Raw genomic sequence first — 25,550 nt, 5'->3', positions numbered from 1 at the left:
AATAACTCAACGTAGGCAGCATTCCAAAATCTAGATAACATTCCTTTATTCTTGCTATCGATATGTTATTTTACAGGAAACTACGGTAACTTAATAGTGATGCTCAACTGAACTGTAATGAGTAATTAAAATATTGATAACAGGGAAGATTATAAATATTAAGTGTTTTGAGTTAAGGAATTTTACCTGATGGGTAGTATTTATGATCCTAAAGAGATAAGTCATTTTGAAAATTGATTGGGGATTTATATAACTGGGTATTCCTGTAGTTTGAAGCACATTTTTTTAAAGTAGGGTCTTACCTTACTTTCTCTTTCAGTTCAGTTCACTCGCTCAGTCATGTCCGACTCTTTGCGACCCCATGGACTGCATAGTTAGATATGATTAACTTTGTTGACCTAAATTGTCTGACTCAGTATTTGCTTAGACTTTTAAAATTCACTGTTTTAATAATGTTAAATAGAATGAGATGCTGAGCATATTTTAATCTATTTTTAAGTTCAACCAGAAAAACTACTGTGTTCTTAGCAGTTAGAGAGATAAGGCAGATTAATTTGATTCTTATGAATGTTTGTTTACGTGAGAAAACAATCACTTTTTATTTTCATTTCATGTCTTTTTTTTTTTTTTGGCCATATCCCTTGACTTGTTGGATCTCAGTTCCCTGACCAGGGATTGAACTCAGGCAATGGCGGTGGAGTCCTAACCATTGGACCACCAGGGAATTCCCTGTTTTAATTTTAAATAATTCTCAATCCATGTCTTCAGCTATATTTGGAAAGATAGCATGAAATGTGATACACAGTATTCTTTAAATGAAATTCTAGTCCTCATGATTTTTTTTAATGATAGCAGTGGATTGCAGCAAGCTGTTTACACCCTTTCTCTTAATATTTAGATTGTGAACACCTCAGTCTCAAAATATGTAGTGATTACTAACAGATTAGTGTATTTGATAGTGGTTTTAAAAAGTTACATGACAGTGATTTGTTGTCTTTGGTATGGAGGCTTTAAAAAGTAAATAAAATTTAATGTTAATGTTTTTCATCTATTGCAGGAGTCAGAAATACCATCAGAGGAGGGGTACTGTGACTTTAATAGTAGGCCAAATGAGAACTCGTATTGCTATCAACTTCTTCGACAACTAAATGAACAGAGGAAGAAAGGTATTCTTTGTGATGTCAGCATTGTGGTGAGCGGAAAAATCTTTAAAGCTCATAAGAACATCCTGGTTGCAGGCAGCCGTTTCTTTAAGACTTTATATTGCTTTTCAAACAAAGAAAGCCCTAACCAAAACAATACTACCCACTTAGATATTGCTGCAGTTCAAGGTTTTTCAGTCATCTTGGACTTCTTGTATTCTGGTAACCTGGTGCTCACAAGCCAAAATGCCATTGAAGTAATGACAGTGGCCAGCTATCTTCAAATGAGTGAAGTTGTTCAAACTTGCCGAAATTTCATTAAAGATGCCTTAAATATAAGCATTAAATCAGAAGCTCCGGAATCTGTAGTTGTGGACTATAATAATAGAAAACCAGTTAACAGAGATGGCCTGTCTTCATCACGGGATCAAAAAATTGCCAGTTTTTGGGCAACACGAAATCTTACCAATTTGGCAAGTAACGTAAAAATTGAAAATGATGGTTGTAATGTCGACGAGGGCCAAATCGAAAACTACCAAATGAATGACAGTAGTTGGGTCCAGGATGGTTCACCTGAATTGACAGAAAATGAGTCTCAAGGTCAAACAAAAGTGTTTATTTGGAATAATATGGGCTCCCAGGGGATTCAAGAGACTGGCAAAACAAGGAGAAAAACCCAAGCTACAAAGAGATTTGTTTATAATATACCACCTAATAATGAAACAAATATAGAAGATTGCTCAGTGATGCAGCCACCTGTTACCTATCCAGAGGAAGATTTGTCATTCATCAAGGAAGAACCAGGTAAATACTGTATTGAATATATACAGAGGTGTCTCAGTTTTTATTCTCATTCTGGTTGGATATAATCTTGTGTCTATTAAAGTAATATACATAAGAAACAGTAAATTTGAGTCTTTATAATAGAAGGGAAAAAATGACTTGAACAATCACATATCTTATATAATCTTGTATCACATGTAAGATTTGGTATATCTTAGTTTTTTCTCTACACGTATATGTGGGTTCCTCAAAGGTTGTGTTAAGTAATCAGGAATTTGCCCACATTTTATGGCATGTGGACTCTGTCTTTGATTTTCCTGGTCTGTAGCCTGCTCAATTTTTGTACCCAGTGCTAGAAAAGATAAAATCTTTGGTTGTAATATGTGATTCATTTGTCATTTCAGAACGTTTTTGAGATTTAGTTAGCATTCTTTACTCTCAATCTTTTGTAGTTAAATATTTGTTTTATAGAATTTTGTAAAAGTTAATAGGATTCTACTTTGTTTAGAACTACTCACTGTTCTGTTCTCCCCATAAATCTTACAGAAACTGGAATATTTTAAGTTTGTCCCACTGTTTCCTCATTTTCATTTTTCTTAGTTAAGTAAGAGAGGCCTCTGAGACCTTTCTCTTGACTACAAGAAGCTTTGCATATCACATCTTGTAGTGTGGGTTTTTTTTTTTTGAGAAATGAAGTGAGGCGGACTATTGTTGAAGAGTGGAAATAGATTTGAAACTTTGACTTAATTGTCTCTGTGTAACTTACTTTTATTTGAAGTAGTCCAGTGGGTTTGTGGTTTTCCTTTGCGGACCCCAGACTTGACCATGTCCACCACTGTCATATAGTGCTTGCGTTGCCTCAGATCTGTAACTGTTCAGTGTCTAATTTATGTGATGGTGATCACCTAGGGATGGAGAGCTTTCCGTTTAAAAGAATCATTGTTTTTAGTTCCCAAAAGGCAAAATGCCATAATCCTGTGAAATGGTTTCCCTGGCTGTTTAGGTTTGGGTTTAGTTTTCATTGGTAGAAATCATGTGGAAACCAGTATGCATGGATAATGAATACTGTTTGCTGAGCTTTCCCCTCCAACTTGTCAAGTTTTAGCAATAAAATCCCAATAAAATCCCAGAGGTGGTTTCTTAAAAGTATTAATGATAGACTTAGCGGCACTTTGTTTCAGCTTAATTTTTAATGTAAAAGATATTGAATCAGTTCTCAGAGTTAGAACTGCATTTTTTTTTCTACTGCATGAATTACTCAGTTAACAGTCTGGTGGGAGGCCTATAGTAGTGAAGTGAAAGTCACTCAGTCGTGTCCGACTCTTGTGACCCCATGGACTGTAGCCCCCAAAGTTCCTCTGTCCATGGGATTCTCCAGGCAAGAATACTGGAGTGGGTTACCATTTCCTTCTCCAGTATAGTGTACTTTTTAAAAATAGATATAGATACATGGAATATAAGGAGTAAGATTTTTTTTTGCATAGTGACTAACTAAGCTAACCTCGTTCTTAAAACTAGTGCCACACATAATTGGAGTGATTCAAAGAGAATTAAAGTATTAATTAGAACCACAGTGCATACTTTCAGGAATAACATTACTGGTGATTATCATCTTAGCAAGCAACTCCTAGCTGAGGTTGTATCAGTGTATTAGGTCTATCATAATTCTTGGTAGTCTAATATGCTTTTATCTTTGATAGCTTATAAAATATAATTCTATTATGTCATTAATGCCACCTTAATATCTGATGAACCTTGCTTAACTGAAATTTGATTATATTAGTGATGTGCTGCATTCCCGCTGTTAAAACTTTAAACAGCTTTTTGGTGCCTCTGAATCCACCTTCATTCAGTGGCAGAAAATCCTATAGGAGCTACAACATATGGTACAGAGCTAGAAAATTTTTACTGTAAAGTGCCAAGCAGTAAATATATTGGGGTTTGCTGGTTGTGAAGTCAGTTACTTAACTGTCAGTGTAGCGTGAAAGCAATCATAGAAAGTATGTAAACAAATGAACAGGAATGTGTTCAGGTAAAGCTTTATTGCCAACCCTTGGTGTAGAGCAGTGGGTCTTAATCATGGCTGCATATTGGCATTGCTTAGGAACTTTAGCCATCATGACGCCTGACTGTCCCTGCCAGGGATTTTGGTTTATTGGTCTGGGATGTGGCCTGGTAGTTGAAATTTTTGTCAGTTCTACAGGTGATAGTGCTATGAGTCACTAATAGAGGAAAGAGCCCAAATTGAATCAGGTTTTGTAAATGAGTTCTGTTACTTACTATGTTACCATAACAAAATTAAGCTAAACACTTGCCCTCAGTTTCCTCCTTCTTAGACTATGCTACTTTTATAGGGTTATTTTGAAAAATGACAAAACATAAACATATAGCTGTTGTGGTCATCTTCAGTCCAGTTCAGTTCAGTCACTCAGTCGTGTCCGACTCTCCGAGACCTCATGAATCACAGCACGCCAGGCCTCCCTGTCCATCACCAACTTCCGGAGTTCACTCAAACTCAGGTCCACAGAGTCGGTGATGCCATCCAGCCATCTCATTCTCTGCCGTCCCCTTCTCCTCCCGCCCCTAACCTTTCCCAGCATCAGAGTCTTTTCCAGTGAGTCAACTCGTCGCATGAGGTGGCCAAAGTATTGCAGTTTCAGCTTTAGCATCAGTCCTTCTAATGAACACCCAGGATCGATCTCCTCTAGAATAGACTGGTTGGATCTCCTTGCAGTCCAAGGGACTCTCAAGAGTCTTCTCCAGCACCACAGTTCAAAAGCATCAATTCTTCGGCACTCAGCTTTCTTCACAGTCCAACTCTCACATCCATACATGACCACGGGAAAAACCATAGCCTTGACTAGACGGACCTTGGTTGGTCTCTGCTTTTTAATACACTTTTTAATACACTATCAAGGTTGGTCATAACTTTCCTTCCAAGGAGTAAGCGTCTTTTAATTTCATGGCTGCAATCAACATCTGCAGTGATTTTGGAGCCCAAAAAAATAAAGTCTGACACTGTTTCCACTGTTTTTCCATCTATTTCCCATGAAGTGATGGGACCAGATGCCATGATCTTAGTTTTCTGAATGTTGAGCTTCAAGCCAACCTTTTCACTCTTTCACTTTCATCAAGAGGCTTTTTAGTTCCTCTTCACAGTCTTCCTTAAAGATTAAGATTTTTTTTTAAATCAGTTTTCCAGTGCAGTGTACTTTGTACCAGATTCTTGATAGGTGGCCTAATAGCCTCAGCTTGACCTTTTGTTTTAATGTAGGATGAGTATGATTATAAAGAAGTTACTTTATATTGAGCTAGAATTTGCTTCTCTTTAACTTCCTAATTCTGGATTTAGTAGTATAATATGAGCCTAACCTCTAATCTCTTAAATCAACCTGATAACCCTTCAGGTATTAACATTTAAAAATTTCCCCTGAAGTCCCCTTCTTTTAGGCTAAGTGCTGTACCTCCCGCCTTGTGAATTCCAAACCCTTTTTTCATCTTTCTTAACAGTCATAGGCAGTTTGTTTCACGCTGATGCAATGTTGGTGCACAGAATTGACTAGAACTCTCTAGGCAAATTCTGAGCAATAAAGAAAGAACATAGTGGGTCTGTATTTACCAAGGTCTTTCAGTTAATAAAAGTAGAGGCAGGTTCTATCTTTAGGACTGCTCAACATTAGAACCATGGCAATTTATAAACTAGTGACCCAGTCTTTTAAAAAAATTGACACTCATTTAAAACTTATAGAGGTCCACATTACTGGTTATACTTTCATTTTTATTTATTGAAAAAGTAGTGAAAACTTTTGGTGAAATAATGCTTTTAAATGTATTTAAAATTCTTTATCTAATCATCTGAAAAGTCATGGTGAATTATGCATTTTGTCTACAAGCAGTGCTTGACATGTTTGGATTTGTGGGTCTCTTGTAGAAACAGTGATTTCCCAGATTCTTAAGCCTACTGTTTGTAGGCTATAAATAATGTTGTCTTCTTGGCCATATACTGTTGAAGGTGGTATTTGGGTGCTTCATAAAGAAATGTAAAATACTGAGATAAAGTTTATCAGAGGTTATATTCATAATGGTATTTCTTTAAAAATCTTAGGCTAGTATACCTATTGTCTGACTCTGCTGGGATTCCCTTCAAATCATTTTTGATTTGAACATGTAAATCTTAAGATTAGAAATTAAATTGTATAGGGGCAAAAGTAACCAGTGCCTTAATTGTTTTACACAGTGTTTTCATTTATACTGTTAGAACAAGTCAGGTGTTAATCCCATTTTTTATCTACTCTGGACTCATGGAACATGGGCTTTCTGAATCTGTATTTTTGTATTGTTTGTGCCAGTCACACTAGAATGTTGCAGCCATTGTAAATAACTGTACTCTTCATGTAATACATTTGTATATATATGCATTCAATAAGATTTTGAAATTTCTGACAAGAAACAAATACAAATAAAATTTTTAGCAATAAAACAGTGTGCTAGTCAAGAGTATTAATATGGTTAGCCTAATTAAGCTTTTTACTGGCTCTAAGATAATAAGCAGCCCTTCAGAATGAGGAAACAGAAGTTCTACAGGATGACAGACTTTCCGGTACTGAATTCTGAAAGGAATTTCTCCAGTGGGGTTTTATATAATTGACATCAAGACAGTTTTCTGAAAAGCATTTTCTAGTAAATACAGCAGTAGGGTATATATAATTGATTTTTGTCTTTAATAAAAGCTGGTAAAATTTCATATAGATGATTGAATTTTTCATAATGATATACAAATACTCAGATGCACGGTGGTTTTATTTGATCAAAGGATATAATTTAGAGTTTGTAAACTCTAAAAGCTCCTTTCTCTCATCTGTACTTTTTTTTTGTTTTGTGGCATTTGTGAATTTTTATTGATCCTTACAAGTAGAGTTTAAGCTTTAACATCTTCAATTTGTGTAATTGTCTTTTGGTTGAAAAGCATATAATTCAAGTGTATAGAAAACAATTTTGAGAGAAGAATGCTCAAACTATATGTCTTTAAGATACCCTAATGAGTCATATTTGAAGTAGTGAATTATTACTTCTACTAAAGTTATCTACCAACCAGTACTTAGATCCCTACATATTTTGGGTGACAGTTGATACAGGGGATCACTTCAGAGGTTCCAGGATCTTGAAATGCTTTCTTTATTTTACTTAATTTGACTGAGTCGGATCTTAGTTGCGTGGGTTCTGACTAGGCATGAGGGCTCCAGAACACGAGGGGTTAGTAGCCCTGTAGCATTGGGATCTTAGTTCCCCAACCAGGGATCAACCTGGTGTCCCCTGCATTGCAAGACAAACACTTCACTGGACCATTGGGGAAGTTCTTTGAAGTGCTTTCTTAAATGATGAGGCGGCAGGGGTTGGGGGGGGCGGTTGTTTGTTAATTTAAAATATTTTTACAGCTTTGAACATTGGCCATCTGATTTGAGACTTTTCCATATTTTGGCCATGCCGTATGAAGTTACTGTATGAACTACTTAAAATGTTTGAAAACCATGGAACCTAGACATAGTAAAGAAGATTTGGACTTTGGACTTGGTTCTGCCACTTAACTTGGCTTAAGTTTATCATACAGAATGTCTCTATAATTAGAAGGAAAGAAAAATTTGTAATTATGAAATCTTGGAAGTTTATAAAAATTAACCAGAGCTTTTAAAAAATCATTTTGGCAACAAAATCTGATATTCAGTTGGCAGCAAAACCAATTTGTATTTTTTACTTCTTTCCTTAAATGTGAACATCTGTATGTTTTGTTGCAAAAATACGTTTTGATTACAGGATGCCACCCTGGACCCCTCTGGGGGTATCACAGTTATTACTTTCCTAAAATCTGAAAATGTATGTATCCTACATCTTAACCCAAATGTTCCACATAGCAGGTTTATGGGCCTGGATTAGTTCTTTCTTAAGGGATTCCAGATGTACTGCATCTTTCAGGCATCCTTTTGAGTATATTATGAAGAATGAGCTACAAGTGATTTAAAGTCACTTTTCTTTAGAAACTGTTACAGTTGGGTAGTCAGTGGTAGTTTGAAGGGCTGATGCTCATTTTAAAAAATATGTCCACCATTAGCTAATGGACTGTAAGTTATACTAATATGTAACACTTCAATATTTAATCTTAAAAGGATGATAATGAGTAACTGTATGGTAGTAGGAATATTCTGCCATCTCTTTTTCCTTCTCCTTTATTTTCTCTGCCTAGTGTTCCTTTCCTCCCACTCTGCCATACTTGATCCAAGGGGTGGGTGCATTATTGGTTATTCTTTTCAGGTTATAAGCATTAAGGAAACAATTTGTTTGGTCAGACTGAAACTGCATGTTGAAGAAGCCTTTTGTGGATCAGTTTTAATGCTTTCTACCTGCTGAGGGTGTTAAGTTTTCTAAACCCTGTTAATGTCAGCCCCTGAGAATTTTTTAAGACTAAATTTTTTATTCCTGATAAAGCCTTAATATTCTGGGGAGACCAGAAGTGTCATAACCAAATATTACTTTTCTGGGACCCCAAAATGACTTTCCACTTTGTAAGAGGAAATTTGGTAGTAAAATTTTGAGTCCATACGAAACTGAGCGAACAGGTTAGATGATATTGCTGTCAAGATTGAGAACTTGTTCACAATAGGATGGCTGTGAGGTAGAATCAGTGCAATGTGATAAATGTTAAAATCAGAAGTATGCCAGAGTGCAGTGGGGAGGTTCCTGATTTCTCATTAAGAGTTGAAGAAAGCTTCACAGAGTTGGATCTTATTTTGTGTAGGAGTTTGCCAGGAGAGGGTGCAAAGTGGCGAGAATTGAAGGGAGTAAGTGAATAGAAAGGGGAGTGTAGTAGGGATAGTGAGGTGGGGTCAATAGGTTAGGGCCAGGTTGTATGTAATTCTCTGACATGGTAATAAATTGTGAATTTTATTTCACAGACTGTGAGCAGTGAGAGGTTCTCAGTTAGAGATGCAATCTTGTTTATTTGCCTTTAACAAATAAAGGCAATTGGAAGGTATTATTCATGGATTGGAGTGGAGAAAGTCCTGAAGAGACTTGTTAAGGCCCGGTCATGAAAGAAATGACAACCTTGTTTGAATAGGAGCAAAGCAGAAACAGTGGAGCCTAGTCTGTCACTTGAATCATCACTGAGTTTGGGGATAAAGGGAAACTACAATTTGTTGAGTCTCTTGGCTGCCGTAGAACTGTCAAGGGTGCTTTATATTATACATTTGCAACTGAATTTACTCATCACTGAAAAAGGAAAAAAAACCTTGACTGTAATGAACGAAGGAAAAAAAATCTATAACAGTTTATGAAATAAAATTAGCCTTAGTCCTCAGAAACTGTCTTCAGAGAATAGTATATATTTACATGAAAACAAAAATTGAACAGATCTTACTGAGTTTTTGTAGGACGGAGCTGTCATTGTTTCTATAACCTCGATTTCTGATTGCTCTTGTATGTCATTCAAGAATATTTGTGTTTTAAGAAAATCTGGATTAGTCTGTACCTGCCTCATGTGTGGAATTTTGAGAAGCAAAAACAAATGGTCAGGAAGACCTCCTTCCCAGCATAGTTTTTGTTGGGCACTTACAGGCAGGTCGTGTACAAAGCACTGGATGCTTCGGAAGTGCCGCTTGTGCCCTCTGTGGCCCAAGAGAGACCTACAGCCACACGCCCCAAGGTTAACCTCACTTAATGACATCATGATTTATGTTCCACTTTATAGTTTGTACATGATTTTTATTTATTGAAGTTACTTTTCATAGCAACCTTGTGAAGTAGGTAAATATTGCTATTCATTTCCTTTTGGAGAAAATACAGTTAACGATTGTTAAAATTTTAGGAAGAAGGTAAAGGCCGAGATTTCTACCATGTCATCCTTTCCATTGGTTGGTAGTCAAGTTTTTAAAAACCCATGAATGAGATGTCAGAGAAGAATAAAAAATGAATTCAGAGGTGGAAGTTGCTTCAAAGATAGAAAAAGTGTATGTAAAGGACAATGACAGCTTATAACTAGGTACACTTAAAATTTTGGAGATGGTTTTTTTTTTTTTGGTTGCATTGGATCTTAGTTGGTGTGTGTGATTGAGAGCAGGGATTGAACCCAAGCCCCCTGCACGGGGAGTATGGAGTCTTAGCCTTTGGACTAGCAGGGAAATACCCAGAGATGTTTTTATTAAATAGATTAATAAAGTGAAGGCTGGTTTGCCGCAGAATGCTGATAGATTTTTATTTTTTGTTTATTTTTTAAATTACAAAAATATTTTTTTGGATGTGCTGCATGGCATTGGGATCTTTGTTCCCTGACCAGAATTGAAGCCTGTTTCCCTTCTTCCCTTGCATTGGAAACGCAATCTTAACCACTGAACCACTGTGGAAATCTAGTCCTTTTAGATAGGTTTATTTATTTATTTTTTATTTAGGGTATCACTAGGAAAGTGAGTGAGTGTAATTTAAGATGGGTATACGTCACTCTCATTTCCAACATTGCAGTTGTACCTTTTTTTAATTGCCCGCTTTAGTGCCAGGTTTGGTGCTCGTGTTGTCAGGAGGCAGTGTAATGCTGTTAAAGAACAGTGCAACACTCTGAAGTAGCTTTAGTTTTCCTCTTAAGGTTGAGGATAAGAATATTCCTACTGTGTAAGTGTGTAGTGAAATGTAATATGCTGTGTATATGTAGATTGCATATACAAAAGGACTTCATGCATAAAATCAAGGGTGTATTTTTTGTTTCGTTTAGGGGGAGGATCACCTATTCACTGTCAAAAATGCATTTGAGACGGATTTCCATAGGAAGGTCATGAATGTCATTTATCAGGGTTTATTTTTTTAATGTACTTATTTGTGGCTGTGCTGGGTCTTTGTTGCTGTGCAGGGTTTTCTCTAATTGCAGGGAGCAGGGGCTACTCCTCATTGTAATACAAGGGCTTCTTGTTGCAGAGCACTGGCTTTAGAGCAGAGGCTTAATAGTTAGACATGTGGGATCTTCCTGGACCAGGGATCAAACTCATGTCTCCTGCATTAGCAGGTGGATTCTTTACCACTGAGTCACCAGGGAAGTCCTAGAGTTTATTTCTTAATACTGTGCTTTTTCGAGAAAATGAATACAGAGTTCCTGGCGAAGCAGAATATTATATCAAATGAATGGTTGGTTGCCTGGTTTCTATCTAATTCACATCAACTCAGCTGATTATGAAGAAGACAATGGCACCCTACTCCAGTACTCTATGCTAGAAAATCCCATGGATGGAGGAGCCTGGTAGGCTGCAGTCCATGAGGTTGCTAAGAGTTGGACATGACTGAGGGACTTCACCTTCAGTTTTCACTTTCATGCATTGGAGACAGAAATGGCAGCCCACTCCAGTGTTCTTGCCTGGAGAATCCCAGGGACGGGGGAGCCTGGTGGGCTGCCGTCTATGGGGTTGCACAGAGTCGGGCACGACTGAAGCAACTTAGCAGCAGCAGCAGGTGATTACAAATAAGTGTCCAGATAGTTTGAAATAAGATACAGCAGTGATAGCATGTATTGATTCCTAAGTTAGGTGTGCTTTTATGAAAGCTGTTGTCAACCTGGAGGAGCTCACTTGTTTTGAGATTTACTTTTGATATCAAGAACCAAGTAGTTGATGCCTTTCAAAAGGGTTTTAGTATCTGTAGTATGGCTATGACTTGTTCTTGTACACAGAAAGAGTTGGTTGTTCAGTCGTTAAGTTGTGCCTAACTCTTCGTGACCCCTTGGACTGCAGCACGCCAGGCCTCCCTGTCCCTCACCATCTCCCGGAGTTTACTCAGACTTAGGTCAGTTTGAGTCAGTGATGCTATCTAACCATCTCATCCTCTGCTGCCCACTTCTCTTGTCCTCAGTCTTGCGCAGCATCAGGATCTTTTCCAGTGAGTTGGTTCTTCACATCAGGTAGCCAGAGACTGGAGCTTCAACTTCAGCATCAGTCCTTCCAATGAATATTCAGGGTTGATTTCCTTTAGGATTGACTGGTTTGATCTCCTTGCTGTTCAAGGGACGCCCAAGAATCTTGAGAGTAGCAGAATTCGAAAGCACCAATTCTTCAGTGTTCAGCTTTCTTTATGGTCCAACTCTCACATTCATACATAGCTATTGAAAAGACCTCAGAAAGAATTCATTTGCAATCTATTAAGGTTTTAGATTGAGGTGAACATTCTGTACTAGTGTCCATTTAGGATTAAAGATCACAAACTAAATCATAATACTTTACAGATATGGTAGGAGACAGGAAGTGTCCATTAAGACTAGCTGAGGAAAGCCTTCAACAAATAACAGAAACACCCTATATTTACAAACCTACTTGGCAGAATTTTAAGAAATGCCCTGTACACACTTTCGAGTGACTTTTTTCTAAAGATATTGGGAAGAGTAACATTGTTTGAATGATTTAATTTTTTTTGAAGATTTTTAATATGTATTTTTAGCTATACTGGGTCTTCCTTGCTGTATGCAGGCTTTCTCTAGTTGCGGTGAGCTGGGGCTGTTCTTTTCATGTGGTTTGTGGATTTCTCATTGATTGTTGAAATACATTTAACTTATCAAATGAAAGCAGAGTCATTATTAGATTTCAATTAATTTATGGTTTATGGATGTTTTAATATTATTATATACCAGAAAATTGACAAAATTATTCCTTCCTTCCCCTTATATTTTTGCTGTACCACACAGCTCGCGGAATGTTAGTTCTGTGACAGGGATTGAACCCAGGCCATGGCAGTGAAAGGGCTGAGTTCTATCCACTGGTCTGCCAGAGAACTCCTGAGATATGTTAAGTTAAAACTTAATAACAGGTTGCAAAGATTCAAGCCAACAATTAACAGCACCTGTTGAAAAAGGCTTTTACAGTCATCCATTATGATAAATACTGGGAAAATAAAATCTAGGTAGTATCCCTGCTATCCAGCAACAGGAAAGGATCAGTGTCTGTTTACTGTTTATTCACGCTTGAACTACTTGTTTATTCTCCTGACTTCCAACCCTTTTACTCTAGGGAGTAACTTCACATTCTACATTTAATGTTACAGAGAAAATAAAAACCAGTAGAGATGTAGTCTTTAAGTGCCTGTCTTCAAACCTCTCTCTGTATGTATAGTGATTGTCTATCTTACAAATTTGATAATTCCTTCTCTTTGCAATATTTCTCTTTGCAGTGTCCTCTCTTTTTCTTAATGACTTCTTCCTTTCAGCATTTAAACATGTTTTAATTTTTGCCTTAAAAACCCAAACTCTTAACCTGTATCTCACTCTATCCCTTTACAGTCAGATTTTTCATTGTCTGTCATGTCATCTTCTATTCATAACACAAGAGTAGACAGTAGCAGCGGAATGAAGCTAGATTCATAAATTGTTGTTGTTTACTTGCTAAGTCGTGAGTGACTGACTCTTTTGTTGTCCCATGAACTGTAGCCTGCCAGACTTCTCTGTCTGTGGGATTTTCCAGGCAAGAATACTGGAGTGGGTTGCCATTTCCTTCTCCAGGGCATCTTTCCAACCCAAGGATGCAACCTGAATCTCCAGCATTGGCAAAATAGGAACCTGAATATTAGGAAGCATGTAAATTAAAGAATTTTGAAGATTATCCTAAAAACTGGTGAAACATTGAAGATTTTTAAGTAAAGGAGCAACATAAAACTTAGTGTTTTAGGAAGATCTTTCTGACAATGTTGTGGGAAATGAAGAAAGTATTGTATTTTGGAGCAAGGAGACCAAGAAACTGAGTAATCCAGGAGAGTAATGATGAGTTCCTGAATTAAGGCAGTGGTAGAAAAAAGATGCAACAGATTCAAGGGAAATAATTACATCTTCCTTTTACAAATGTAGGAATTACATCTTCCTTTACAAATCTAGTATTTCTGAACCAGTGCAGAAACAGTAATATTTTATACGTTTAGCACTTGCAGCTGCAGCTATCTTTTGGATATCAGACACCATACTTGGCTTGCGTTAACTGATTAAATTTCTGTATCAGATCTATGATACAGGTGGATGCATGTGAGCATACAGCTGGAGCTAGGGTACCCAGTTCACCTTGGCTCTAAGGTTCATTCTAATCCAGTGTGCTGTTAGTCCTGTGGCTGAAAAACATGTCTTATGTATGCTTTTATGCCTTGCAGTGTTAAGCACATAGCAGTTATTCTGTACTTGCAGATATCCTCTATTTAGTCTGCATAAGAAACATTTCCAGGAAGAGAATGGTATTTTGGGTGATGGCTGTGGTGTGGTTGTAAATAACATACTTCTATATCTCCTTTTCAGATCTGGATGGTGCTCTACTCTCAGGGCCAGATTGTGATAGGAATGTCAATGCAAATTTATTGACTGAAGCCAGCTCTGGTCAAGAAGGAGGTGATGCTGGTAGGTACAGTAGAATTTTAGCAGGAGTACCTTTAAGAGGATTTGAAGTTTTAGAAATGTGTATGTGTTTATCAAGGACCTACAGCAGTTTCTTTCCCTTAAAGGAAAGTGTTAGGTATTAATATAGGCACTTTCAATCTGTGGCAGCTAATGTTGATTATAGAATTTAGAAGACTGGTAAATATATGAATAGGTGTTTCTTTTTCTTTGAAGGAGACATGTTAAAGCTCTTAAATATCAAAAGCAATAAAGTTAATAGATTGTGGCTTCTAGCTAGTGTATAGATGGGATGAGAATGGTAATTATCAGAATGGTTGACTAGTGTATTTTAACTAACTTAGATTAAAATTAATGGTTTGGTTGTTGATGACTATAGAAAATACCAATTCTAAATAGTATAACTGCTTTGTGCGAGGTGTCCTGCGCAAGAAGACAGAATCCATGAGTATTCCAAAGAATAATATAGGTAAATTAAAAAGGGAGAAAACTTTCTTTATAGAATGTCATGCTAATGAATGTAGAAGAATGATAAAATACATATTTTTGCAACCTCCAGGGGAAGTAGTTCAAAATCATTAGATAGTAAGCCACTATTGATAGGTTCATCCCATGATGCCTGGGTGAAAGTTTGTTGTAATCATCAGTCTTGATTATATCATTGATCCAAAAAAAGAGATAGTTTTGGGGATAGTTGGAAAAGTGAATATGTAGTATGGTTTAAATGATATTCCTAACAATATAAAAATTCTTGGATGCGATAAAGGCACTATAGTTTATGTAAGAGAAAGTTCTGAAAGATACTGTGTTGAGGGGTAAAGTGATGAAGCATGCAAGTTGTTTTCAAATAGTACATAAAAGGTGTGCATCCATAGAGAGAAAGCGTGTGGCAAAACTAGCATTTGTTGAAGAAAGTGATACAAACGGCTTTTGAATGTACAGTGTGCACAGACCGAAAAAGCTATAATTCTGAAAAAACTGCCTTAAGGTGGTTTCTCTCAACTGTTGAAAGAAGTTATAAAAAACAAAAGTTTTTTTTTTTTTTTATTTGGCTGCTCTGGGCCTTCTTTCCTGTGCACGGGCTTTCTCTAGCTGCTGAGAGTGGGGGCTTCTCATTTTCGTGGCTTCTCTGGTTATGGAGCAGAGGTTCTAGATGCATGCTATGGTGCAGGGGCTTAGCTGCCCTGAGGCATGTGGGGTCTTCTCAGATGAGGGATCAAACCTGTGTCCCCTGCATTGGCAGGCAGATTCTTAACCAATGAACCACCAGGGAAGTCACTGAATGGTGTATGTTTTGGACATTAAGAAATACGGAGATGAGTAAACAAGCACAGTCCTTGCTGTTAGAGCTTACTTTGTTTTGCTTTGATTTGAAAAGCAAATCAAAATTTATTTAGAAGTGTGAAACTGAAAATTGATTAACCTTCACAGGCTACTACTCCCAACCTTCCTCCTTCTCACACACACAAATGTGGTGTCTCACTTTACCCCAAAGCAGTATTGCATTACAATTAAAATATGTAATTATGGATTCAGAGGACTTTCCTAACATTAAAAAACAGTAAGTGAAAGTATTCCCAGTACAAAACAATTTACAGTAGTAGTAATGAATCACAATTTTTAAATACCTCAGATTTTTTTGTATTGTGGATATTAATACTTTCACTTCTTCCTTAAGAGGGAAATCTTAAGTTCTTTTAATTTTTATTAGAGGCAATGTATTTGGCAAATAGATATAGAAAGTTGAATTCTTAGAAAACCCATTTGGCAGGCATTCGTTTATAAAATTGTGTGTATGGGAGAAAAATTGCTAAATTCCTGCACAAGTGTGCTATGCATATATCCTAGAAAGGAGTGTTCAGGCAGAGGACAGAGTTAAGTGCAAAGTGCAAAGGCTTTTTACCAACCAAAAGGCTTTTTAGCCATTTTACCAACGTGGAATAGCACAGAGGCCAGTGTGGTTGGAGTAGAATAACCATGGGAGTGGTTTGGAAGCAAGGGCTAGATCAGTTAAGGCTTTGTAGTATATTGGTAGTCTTTGGCTTGTACTGTAAAGATCGTTAGTCCTAGCAGACTTTTTAGTGGAGTAGTATCTAGTTCTGATTTAAAGTTTTTAAAAAATCTGATTGCTGTATTGAGAATGAGCTCTAGGAAGGCACCATGGTGTGAGCTTGGAGACAAACTGATGGCTGTTGAAAATAATCCAGAGGCAACAGTTGATGATGAGTTGGGATAGGGTGGCAGTAGTTATGGGGGATTCTGGATATGTTTACATTGCCAAAGGAGTACTTTCCAGGTTTTTATTTAAGGATGAAGTTAGAGAGATTTTGGTAAACTCCCAAATTCATTGTTACGTTGCCCTCCAACGTGTCTGAAACAACAAACAGGGGTCTAATAATATAAGAATTTTACTTTAGTAATTACCCTATATTTATACTCATCATCCTTAGCCCATCTTTTCTGTACTGATAGAACCACAGCTGGGCTCCATTCAGGCTGGTATAAGTCTTCAGTGGCAGAAAGGTTAGAAACAGCAACAGTTAAAAAGGGTAGTTTCATGTAGGCTCAGCATACCATTAAATAGTATTTTTACTCTACTGAATTTTTTTTTCCTGTGTTTAAATTGTATTTTAAACCTTAGTTTGTTATTTATTCTAAGACCAGGATATAAATTAGGGTAATGTATGAGGCCATCTCAGTTTTAGACTAAATAACAGTTTTTTAATATAACTATTTTATAGTAGGCTGTTCTATCGTGATGCTCATAAAATAGTTTTATATCCATCTTTTTAATTCCAGTAAGTCATCTTAATTACCATCATTATATCAAAATCACTTTTTAATTGTATTAGGTCCTTCACATGATTTCAAGTATGGCCTGATGCCTGGCCCTTCTAGCGATTTCAAGTATGGATTGATACCAGGTACTTCCAACGATTACAAGTATGGATTGATACCAGGTGCTTCTAACGATTTCAAGTATGGATTATTGCCTGAATCTTGGCCAAAACAAGAAACTTGGGAAAATGGCAAGTATTAGTCAAAACATCTACAGAGCTCTTAATACTGTTTTTATCAATTAATTAAAAGCTTCCACATTCTGGGTTTTAAAAAACTCAGATGGTAGTAACTATAGAGTAATCCCTATTCTCAGGAATAGGCAAACTTTTGACAAGTTTTCTGTTTAATAATTGCTTTTTTGTTGTTGTTGTTTTTAATTCTCAAAGGTGAATCATCTCTAATCATGAACAAGTTAAAATGCCCTCATTGTAGCTACGTAGCCAAATACAGACGAACACTAAAAAGGCATTTGCTCATTCATACGGGAGTCAGATCATTTAGCTGTGATATTTGTGGAAAACTGTTTACTCGAAGAGAACATGTAAAAAGACATTCCCTGGTAAGTAACTTTAACTGATTGTTGAGATAAACTGTGTTTGTTTAAGGTACTTTAACACTATTACCTGCAATTTTTTGCTTTAAACAATGAATGTTATTTGTGAAACCAGTACTGAAATTCATACAGAAAGATAATGGTATATTTACTTTTCATTAAATGGGAGGTTTAATTTGAGTGGTTCAAATGTATTATATTGTCTGTACTGTCCTAACATTGGATTTTTTATTTCACATCTTCAATTAGGTGCATAAAAAGGATAAAAAATACAAATGTATGGTGTGTAAGAAGATCTTCATGTTAGCAGCCAGTGTTGGAATAAGACATGGATCTCGGCGCTATGGTGTTTGTGTAGACTGTGCGGATAAATCGCAACCCGGAGGACAAGAAGGCGTAGATCAGGGACAGGACACAGACTTCCCTCGGGATGAAGAATATGAGGGGAATGGCGGAGGAGAAGCTGATGAAGAGCTGGTTGATGATGGAGAAGATCAGAATGATGCATCTCGATGGGATGAATCAGGAGATGTTTGCATGTCTCTTGATGACTAACTGACCTACTATACTCCTCAAGGATGCTGCATTTGGACATAATATGAATCAACAATTTGGATTGTTGAACTTGAAGGCTTGCAAAATATGGTACATGCTGGATGGTAGTTACATTGCTGTGAAAACTGTAGGGTCAAAGCCTTATAGCAAAAAAAAAAATTTTTTTTATATTTGCACAGGACTGTACAGCAAACAACCTTGTGGTTGAATTACATGGAGTTCACACATCTTCAGTCAGTTATCAAAGTAAAAATATTTTTTATTTATAGGATATACAGTAAGTATTTGGATCCTCTGAAAATATCTGTTCTTAAAAAGCTTACATTCATGTGCCACTTTCACATGAATGAAGAAAATTCATTTATTAAGAGTACAGTGACAGCTGACCTAATTACTCTGTCCATCAAACCACTCAGGCTAGTTTGTACTAGTAGAGTTTTGTTTCTATTTTTATTTTTATTAATTTTATTTTTTTTAATACAGATTTTCAGTGAGGGGCCTTTTCAACCCCATTGGTTCTACTTTTCTGTATTTTTCACTTTATTTTGCTTTATAACTTAAACCAAGTCTCTTCTAGTCTTAGGTATTATTTCTCAATTTTGTGCTGATGGGCATGTTTATAAGAACTGGAGAGGTAATTTATTGGAATGAACTAACTGACTTCCTCCATTCCCCCTTTCCTTTCTGACATGAATTTTACTACTTTACAAATGAAGAATGATGTTGCAAAGTACCGTGGTGAGGTCGACAAATACCACTAAAATGATTATGATTTAAAAGTAACTTTCTCCTGCTGCTCTAATCTGATAAATGGTTGCTATATGACGTTTTCTGACGAGGCATTTGGTTTTGGGTATCTGTTCCTTTGGCACTACTCTTGTTTGCTTCTTTTTAGTTTTGCCAGTGTACTATACCTCAGTCCTATTTGAAAAGACAGAAGTCTGATTGAAAGAAAAGTCATAGAAATAATAAGTAAAATGATTTGTTTTATAATTTATCCTCCATGTCCAGTTTGGTTAGCTTGTTATGCAATATAAGTGAAATATCAGGTTTTTACTCCTGTGCCCTTTTATCATTAAAATTAACACAAAAAGTGCATTCTCTTTTGTTTCATACTTATGGGGTATTCAGGGTTTGAAATTATGATAGATAATTAATTTATTTTTCAATTTCTTGAAATCACTACATCTTGATATATATAGTCTTTTTAGTAGTCACCATGATTCAACAATCTTCAAAAGTCTTACAAATAAAATATTGCGAGGCTTTACAATTTATTATTCTGTTCACTAAATTCTTCAGGATACAAGGGATGATGTATTAAGTTGAAATCGCCAGATTTATTTAGTCTGACAGATGAATTAACTGATTGACTCACAGCAGCATTTCACATAATTGATAATATGCACAATGTTTATCAGGAACATACTGTATATTATATAAGATTTGAGGGATATCATATTTTCAGCTTTCTTTTAAATAGAAATTGAGTATATTTTCCTATTTTATATCAGGTAACTAAATTATGCTAATCATGTGGAAAAAATTGCAGAGTACACTTTGACAGACATAATCCTTTCGGTGCTTCATCTGATCAAAGTTGAAAAGACTGGGTTTTTTAAGAGACAGACTTTCTTACTGTCTCTGATTTCAGTAGAAAGATGGTTTAACATTAGACATTGATGCTTCTGCTTGGATAAATCAAAGATAGAGTACAGTTAGATGGTGAGATGCATCATTTGTCACCTAAACTTTATCATAGTTTCTATAAAATTGAAAAACAGACATGAACAGTTTTGGTTTGGTTTTTGTTTAAGACTGAAGAGTACATCTTTTCCTCAGTGTTCTAGACAAATGAGTAAAATGTAATTCTGGTGGGGTCCAAAGTAGACGTTAGTTGGGCAAAGATACTATGAATGGAAAAGTATTTTAAACGTAAAATGTTCTGCTTTGTGAATATGTAAGTATAGTATAAAGATTTCTTTCATCCCATTTATCCCTCTCCTTTAAAATAAACCATAGTTTACAATTGGTAGATCTGTCTATATATAAATATATATTAAAGAGAAAAGTTATATATCTGAAAATCACCTAAACTGCTTTATTAGACTACAGTTCACTTATTGCATAGAAACTGGACTTGGCTTTACATTCTTAATGTACTTTTACTTTTCCTTAAGATATGAACTTACTCTCTTTAAACTGAATTTTCTTTACTACTTAAATTGTTTATGTATATCTGGTAAATTATGACCAAATTTTTGTTAGATTGCATACAGTAAATTGAAAATACACACTTGGTACACTACGGATTGTTGTGCTTTTGTTTTGGTTTTAGTTGGAAACAAGGTTTGATGTAGATGGCTTGTTACTGTTAATTTAAAATATTCTATAATTATTGTCCATTACCTTCTGTGTTGTGTTGTGACAGATTTGGCTATATTTTTAGTCAACTGAAATAATGATACTTTAAGAATTTGTTTTTAGAAAGGTAATCCAAAGGAAAAATGTTTATACTGTTGAATATATTAGCCTCAGCCTATATAAAAATTTCTTCTTTTAAAGTAAACATTTTACCAGAAACAGAATTGACAGATTTTTCTACTTGCTGACTGCCTAACTTATTTTGTTTCGTGATCTTGAAGGGACTGCCTTTTCCCTTCTAGGTCTTTTTTTTAAAAAAAGTTTAGTACTAAGGTATACTACTGGATGTTTCTATTTTTTTAAGTATATTCTTTTTCTGACTTACAGTACAATTTCAGGAAGTTGATAGATACTAAGAACTCATGATTGGTCTCAGAGAGGTAACAGTGGAATACTCGTAATTTTGTCTGTGGCGCCCTGACGGAATTATGTGTTACACATTTGCTGAATTTTTCTCTTGTAATTTATATTTTAAATGAAAAATATTTTAGATCTTTTATTTAATGAAGGGGGAGAGTATAAACTGTTTATTTCCTATTCATTTTGTAGTAACAGACCCTCTCATATAAATCAAGATATCATGTGTTACTTCTTAGGAGTCTCAGAGGCAGTTACTTCCATACAGTCCCTGCTTTTTCATTTTTATTGGCCCTTATTTTTCACATTCACTAGAATTTTGCTAAATTTCAGCACCCTAGCAATTAAGAGCTAAAAAAGAAAAACATTATAAGGGAATGGAACAATAATGAATAGCTTTGAAATTTGGGGGGAAAGCATGAGCTGGTTTTTTGGTAGAGTCATCCTGCTGAAGAAGAGTGAGATGAAGTTTATTCATGTATGTAAAGCACTTAGAAAACTGCCTGGTACATAATAGTGACATGACACATCTTAGTTGTTTAATAATACAGGAGAACCAAGGGGGAAAGGGATGGAGGAATAGAGAACAGGGAATGAAAAAATTGGGACTTAGAAATTTGTATTAATACAGTGTTATAAAAGGCCTGAAGATGACTAGCATAATATTGGGGAAAGTGTGATGGAAGAAGGGTCTTAAAAACCATAAAATTTAAAACCAGTAAGCTTTATTACATTTTTAGCTCTGTTATCAGCATAGGATGAAAAAGTTATTTTTCTGAATAATTCCAAAAGCTAGCTTTTTTTAGTGCCTGCACATGCCATTGCGCTTTACCTTATGAAATCCCCTATAAGTAGGTGCTATTGTCTCCATTTTATAGACAAAGGCTCCATGAAATTGCCTAATTGAACTAATGTAACAGTCACTACAAGGTAGAGCTGGGTTTTGACCAGGTCTGATTCTGAAGCCCATGCTCTATTTAGGGGGCTCTGTTGCCCCTACTTTTGTAGGATTTTAGCTCTTTAAAGTGGTCTGTCTATGGAGACATATTTTCCGTATAAAACAGCTATGTTAGGAATTTGAGTGTCTGTCTAATCCTTCCTCCCCCAAATGTCCTTAACTACTCTTGCCTCCTAATACAGCAATTGTTATACCACATGACTATAAACAAGATACCCTTCAGTGTAGCACATGCTATTGGCTGTAGCATTTTCATTTTAAAAGGATGATTTTTAACTGAAGAATTAGATATGAACCCCAGTTTTTGTGCCGTTCAGTCACCCAGATCCTTAAACTTAACTATGGTACATAATATACATGCTTAGAACTAACAGGTATTTTTTCTTAGTCACTTTAGGATTTTAAATGGAAAGGTTTTTTTTCTTTTTTTTCTCCCTGCTGTATCCCTACTTTCAAGTGAAGTTGAGCCATTCAAGATATTTAGTTTAAAATGTTTTAGGGATAAGCACATTTTAAAAGATGTTTTGTAGCCCTGAATTTTATGACATTGGGTACTTAAAATTTGGAGTTTGCTGCCTATTGAGAACAAAGTTGGATTAAGGAGAGGGTTGGTTGAGGCCATTATGAGATGGGAGAATCAGCATTTTAAAAACACTGTAAACAAAAGAACACTTTCTGCCTGCTGTTTGTAAAAGCTCTTTGGGAAGATCTTTTACGAAGACCAATTTTTAATGTAATTTACCTACCTAGTATAAGTGTCCTAAGACATGTATGTAAACTTCCACAATGTTTTTTTTTTTTTTTTTTGGTCTGTGTATTTAGAAAATACACAAGAATCTTTATCAAACCTAAAAATATAAATTTGTGAGCACTGAACTGCTTCTGGCTTTGTGAATTTTGTTGACTCTGATATTTAATCCAGATTGCTTTTAATGATAATTTAGACTAAGTGGGTATGGGAACTTCTTTGTAAACTTTGACTTATGTTTCAGATACCTTTATATTGTAGAATATTAAGGTTTCTCTCTTTTTATGTGAAGTGCATAAAAGACTCAAACTACCTCCTAGTAGTAATTCTTGGAGAGCTGCTTTAATTAATAGAAAGCAGTCATTTATAATCAGCATATCATTTGTCTTTCATCTTTATTACTTTTGGAATTCTCTACAGGTTGTAGAGAACATTGACATATTTTCCCTGAAAGTACATACTTTTGGAAATGGGTTGAAAAGCAAAGGTAAACTACTTCACCTATATTTATTGCATATATAGCAGAATAATGGGTTAACTTTCAAGTCTTTGAAACTTTAATAATACAGAAAAGAACATCATTTTGTGGTGATGGTGTTAAAGTAATAGAACAAAGGAAATCATAGAATGACTGGATACCCAGACTTTTAATTATTAAATGAGAGTTTTGATTTAGTTTGGAAAATGAAGAGGGGCTGCCCATATTGCAAACAATTCCATGTGTCTTTAAAATTCTAAAAGAACTCTCATGTGGCAGTAGATACATTCTAATGGTTTGTGTAGATAATATTCTCTGTGGTTCCAAGGGGTTAAGATTGGGACAAAAGATGAAGGTGGATTATTTGAGGGGAAAAAAACAACCCCTTCACCTAAAATTTCGATTTCAAAATGAATTTTTTTGATTGTGATTTTTCTGAACCATTGTAGTTATCAACTTTTTGTTTTGCTTAGAACATTGTTAAAAATTATGTATAAATATCTCATGAAGGACAGTTTGACACCAAAATGGACACAGCTGAAACTTAGAAAATCATGTTTAGCTTCATGGAAGAAATTATTACTTGAACATTTTTCTTTTTCACGAAAAATCCAGACCAATGTTTGGAAGCTGGTGTAGGAAATTCAATGATTGGATATGTAATGAGATAAGAAAATTAAAGCTCTTTTGAATTTTAATAACTATCTGAACTAAAGGAAATCTAAAAATGGAATACAGGAAAGTTAAAGTGAATAAAAAATAGGTTCTGTAGTTGCATGGTGCCATACAAGCTATTACTACTACCTTTTGAATTCTGCTCCTCCCCCCAACAGTCAGTTTGGAAATAAAAGTACTACTCTTCCAAGCATAATTAGGTATGTTTTAGTCTTAGTGCAAGATATGCAAACTCTTGAAACATATCCCCAACAGTTGTTGAGAGGACAGTATATAAAATGGTCTCATTAATTATTAAAAAATTTCTTAGAAGTAAAGACACTTTATAAAGATTTAAGAGTTAACCAATACAGAATCGATTCCCAGGGAGGTCACTACAATGACTTTACAGTCCGTTTTAGATCAGGGCTCTTCAACTTTCAGTATCTTACCTGTAACAAATTCATTCAATAAATATTTAACATTTGGGAAAACTTTTGAAATTAACTACTACAAATTATATTCAAATAACAGTCCTGGCACATTGAGCTCAAAATTATTTCCTAAGTGAATGATTAAAGACTTAGGGTCCCTTCAGTACCACCATAGGTCTATACCCAAAGACAACCTTTGGCAAATACTACCATAGAGATCTCAATACAAATGGTGATTTTTTTTTTTAAGCTATACCATCTCCATAACTTAGTGACAAGATTAGACACTTGCTGCAAAATTTTAATGACTGGCATAGCCACCACTAACATGTAAATATCTTAATATGTGTATATAAGGAAGATGTGAAGAAACTAGAAAGAAAACCCTATTGGAGTTTATTCCTTCATATAGTGTAAGCTGCAGCAGTGGTACAGATGAAGATGTGTGGACCTAATGTTTTAGTTACTGATAGAATTTTTTGTATTTGTGAAGAGGTGTGTTGGGTGTTAGCATTTGTATTTTACAGTGGGAAAGACAAATGTGTTTATCTGTCTCTTGTTCTTAGTCATCTACTTGAATTTTGGTAGCTCCTGCATTCCTAAACAGAGATGGTAGTGTTTACATAGAGACATAAGTGATTTCCCAAAGCAGGTTTTACCACACGAAATTTTCAAGTAATTGCCACTGAAATCGGAGAAGGCAGTGGCACACCACTCCAAATACCATGGATGGAGGAGTGGTAGGCTGCAGTCCATGAGGTCACTAAGAGTCAGACACGACTCAGCTACTTCACTTTCACTTTTCACTTTCATGCATTGGAGAAGGAAATGGCAACCTGCTCCAGTGTTCTTGCCTGGAGAATGCCAGGGACGGGGGAGCCTGGTGGGCTGCTTGCTGTCTATGGGGTCACCCAGAGTCGGACACAACTGAAGTGACTTAGCAACAGGCACTTAAATCATTAATTAGCTCATTCCAAAGAATGGCAATTATGGGAATTGGATCAGCCTCCAAGAGTTCTAACCCAAGGTCTTAGACTTCTCTTCTATGGCAAAGAAAGTGTGAATAACTTATTTTAGTAATTACTTTGTGTGTGTTAGTTGCTCAGTCATGTCTGACTGCGACCCTGTGGACTGTAGCCTGCCATGCTCTTCCATCCCTGGAATTTTCCAGGCAAGAACACTGGAGTGGATTGCCATTTCCTTCTCCTCGGGATCTTCCCAACCCAGGGACTGAA

General features: G+C 35.8%; 1 protein-coding gene across 1 annotated transcript in view; it reads left to right on the top strand.

The window, feature by feature from the left end:
- ZBTB10 (zinc finger and BTB domain containing 10) overlaps nucleotides 1-25,292 on the top strand; it is a 35,241-nt gene extending 9,949 nt beyond the window's left edge. Inside the window, exons 2-6 of the mRNA XM_055431749.2 lie at nucleotides 1,058-1,946; nucleotides 14,218-14,316; nucleotides 17,166-17,342; nucleotides 17,541-17,713; nucleotides 17,957-25,292. Of these exons, the coding sequence (XP_055287724.2) occupies nucleotides 1,058-1,946; nucleotides 14,218-14,316; nucleotides 17,166-17,342; nucleotides 17,541-17,713; nucleotides 17,957-18,262 (1,644 nt within the window). The 3' untranslated portion in view covers nucleotides 18,263-25,292. The remainder of the gene's footprint in view (nucleotides 1-1,057; nucleotides 1,947-14,217; nucleotides 14,317-17,165; nucleotides 17,343-17,540; nucleotides 17,714-17,956) is intronic.
- Nucleotides 25,293-25,550: the final 258 nt, after the last annotated feature.

Source organism: Moschus berezovskii, chromosome 16 (assembly GCF_049115385.1).
Source record: "Moschus berezovskii isolate FMDL1 chromosome 16, NW_MosBer_1.0, whole genome shotgun sequence".
NCBI classification, from domain to species: Eukaryota; Metazoa; Chordata; class Mammalia; order Artiodactyla; family Moschidae; genus Moschus; species Moschus berezovskii.
This window is presented reverse-complemented; position numbering and strand designations above follow the sequence as displayed.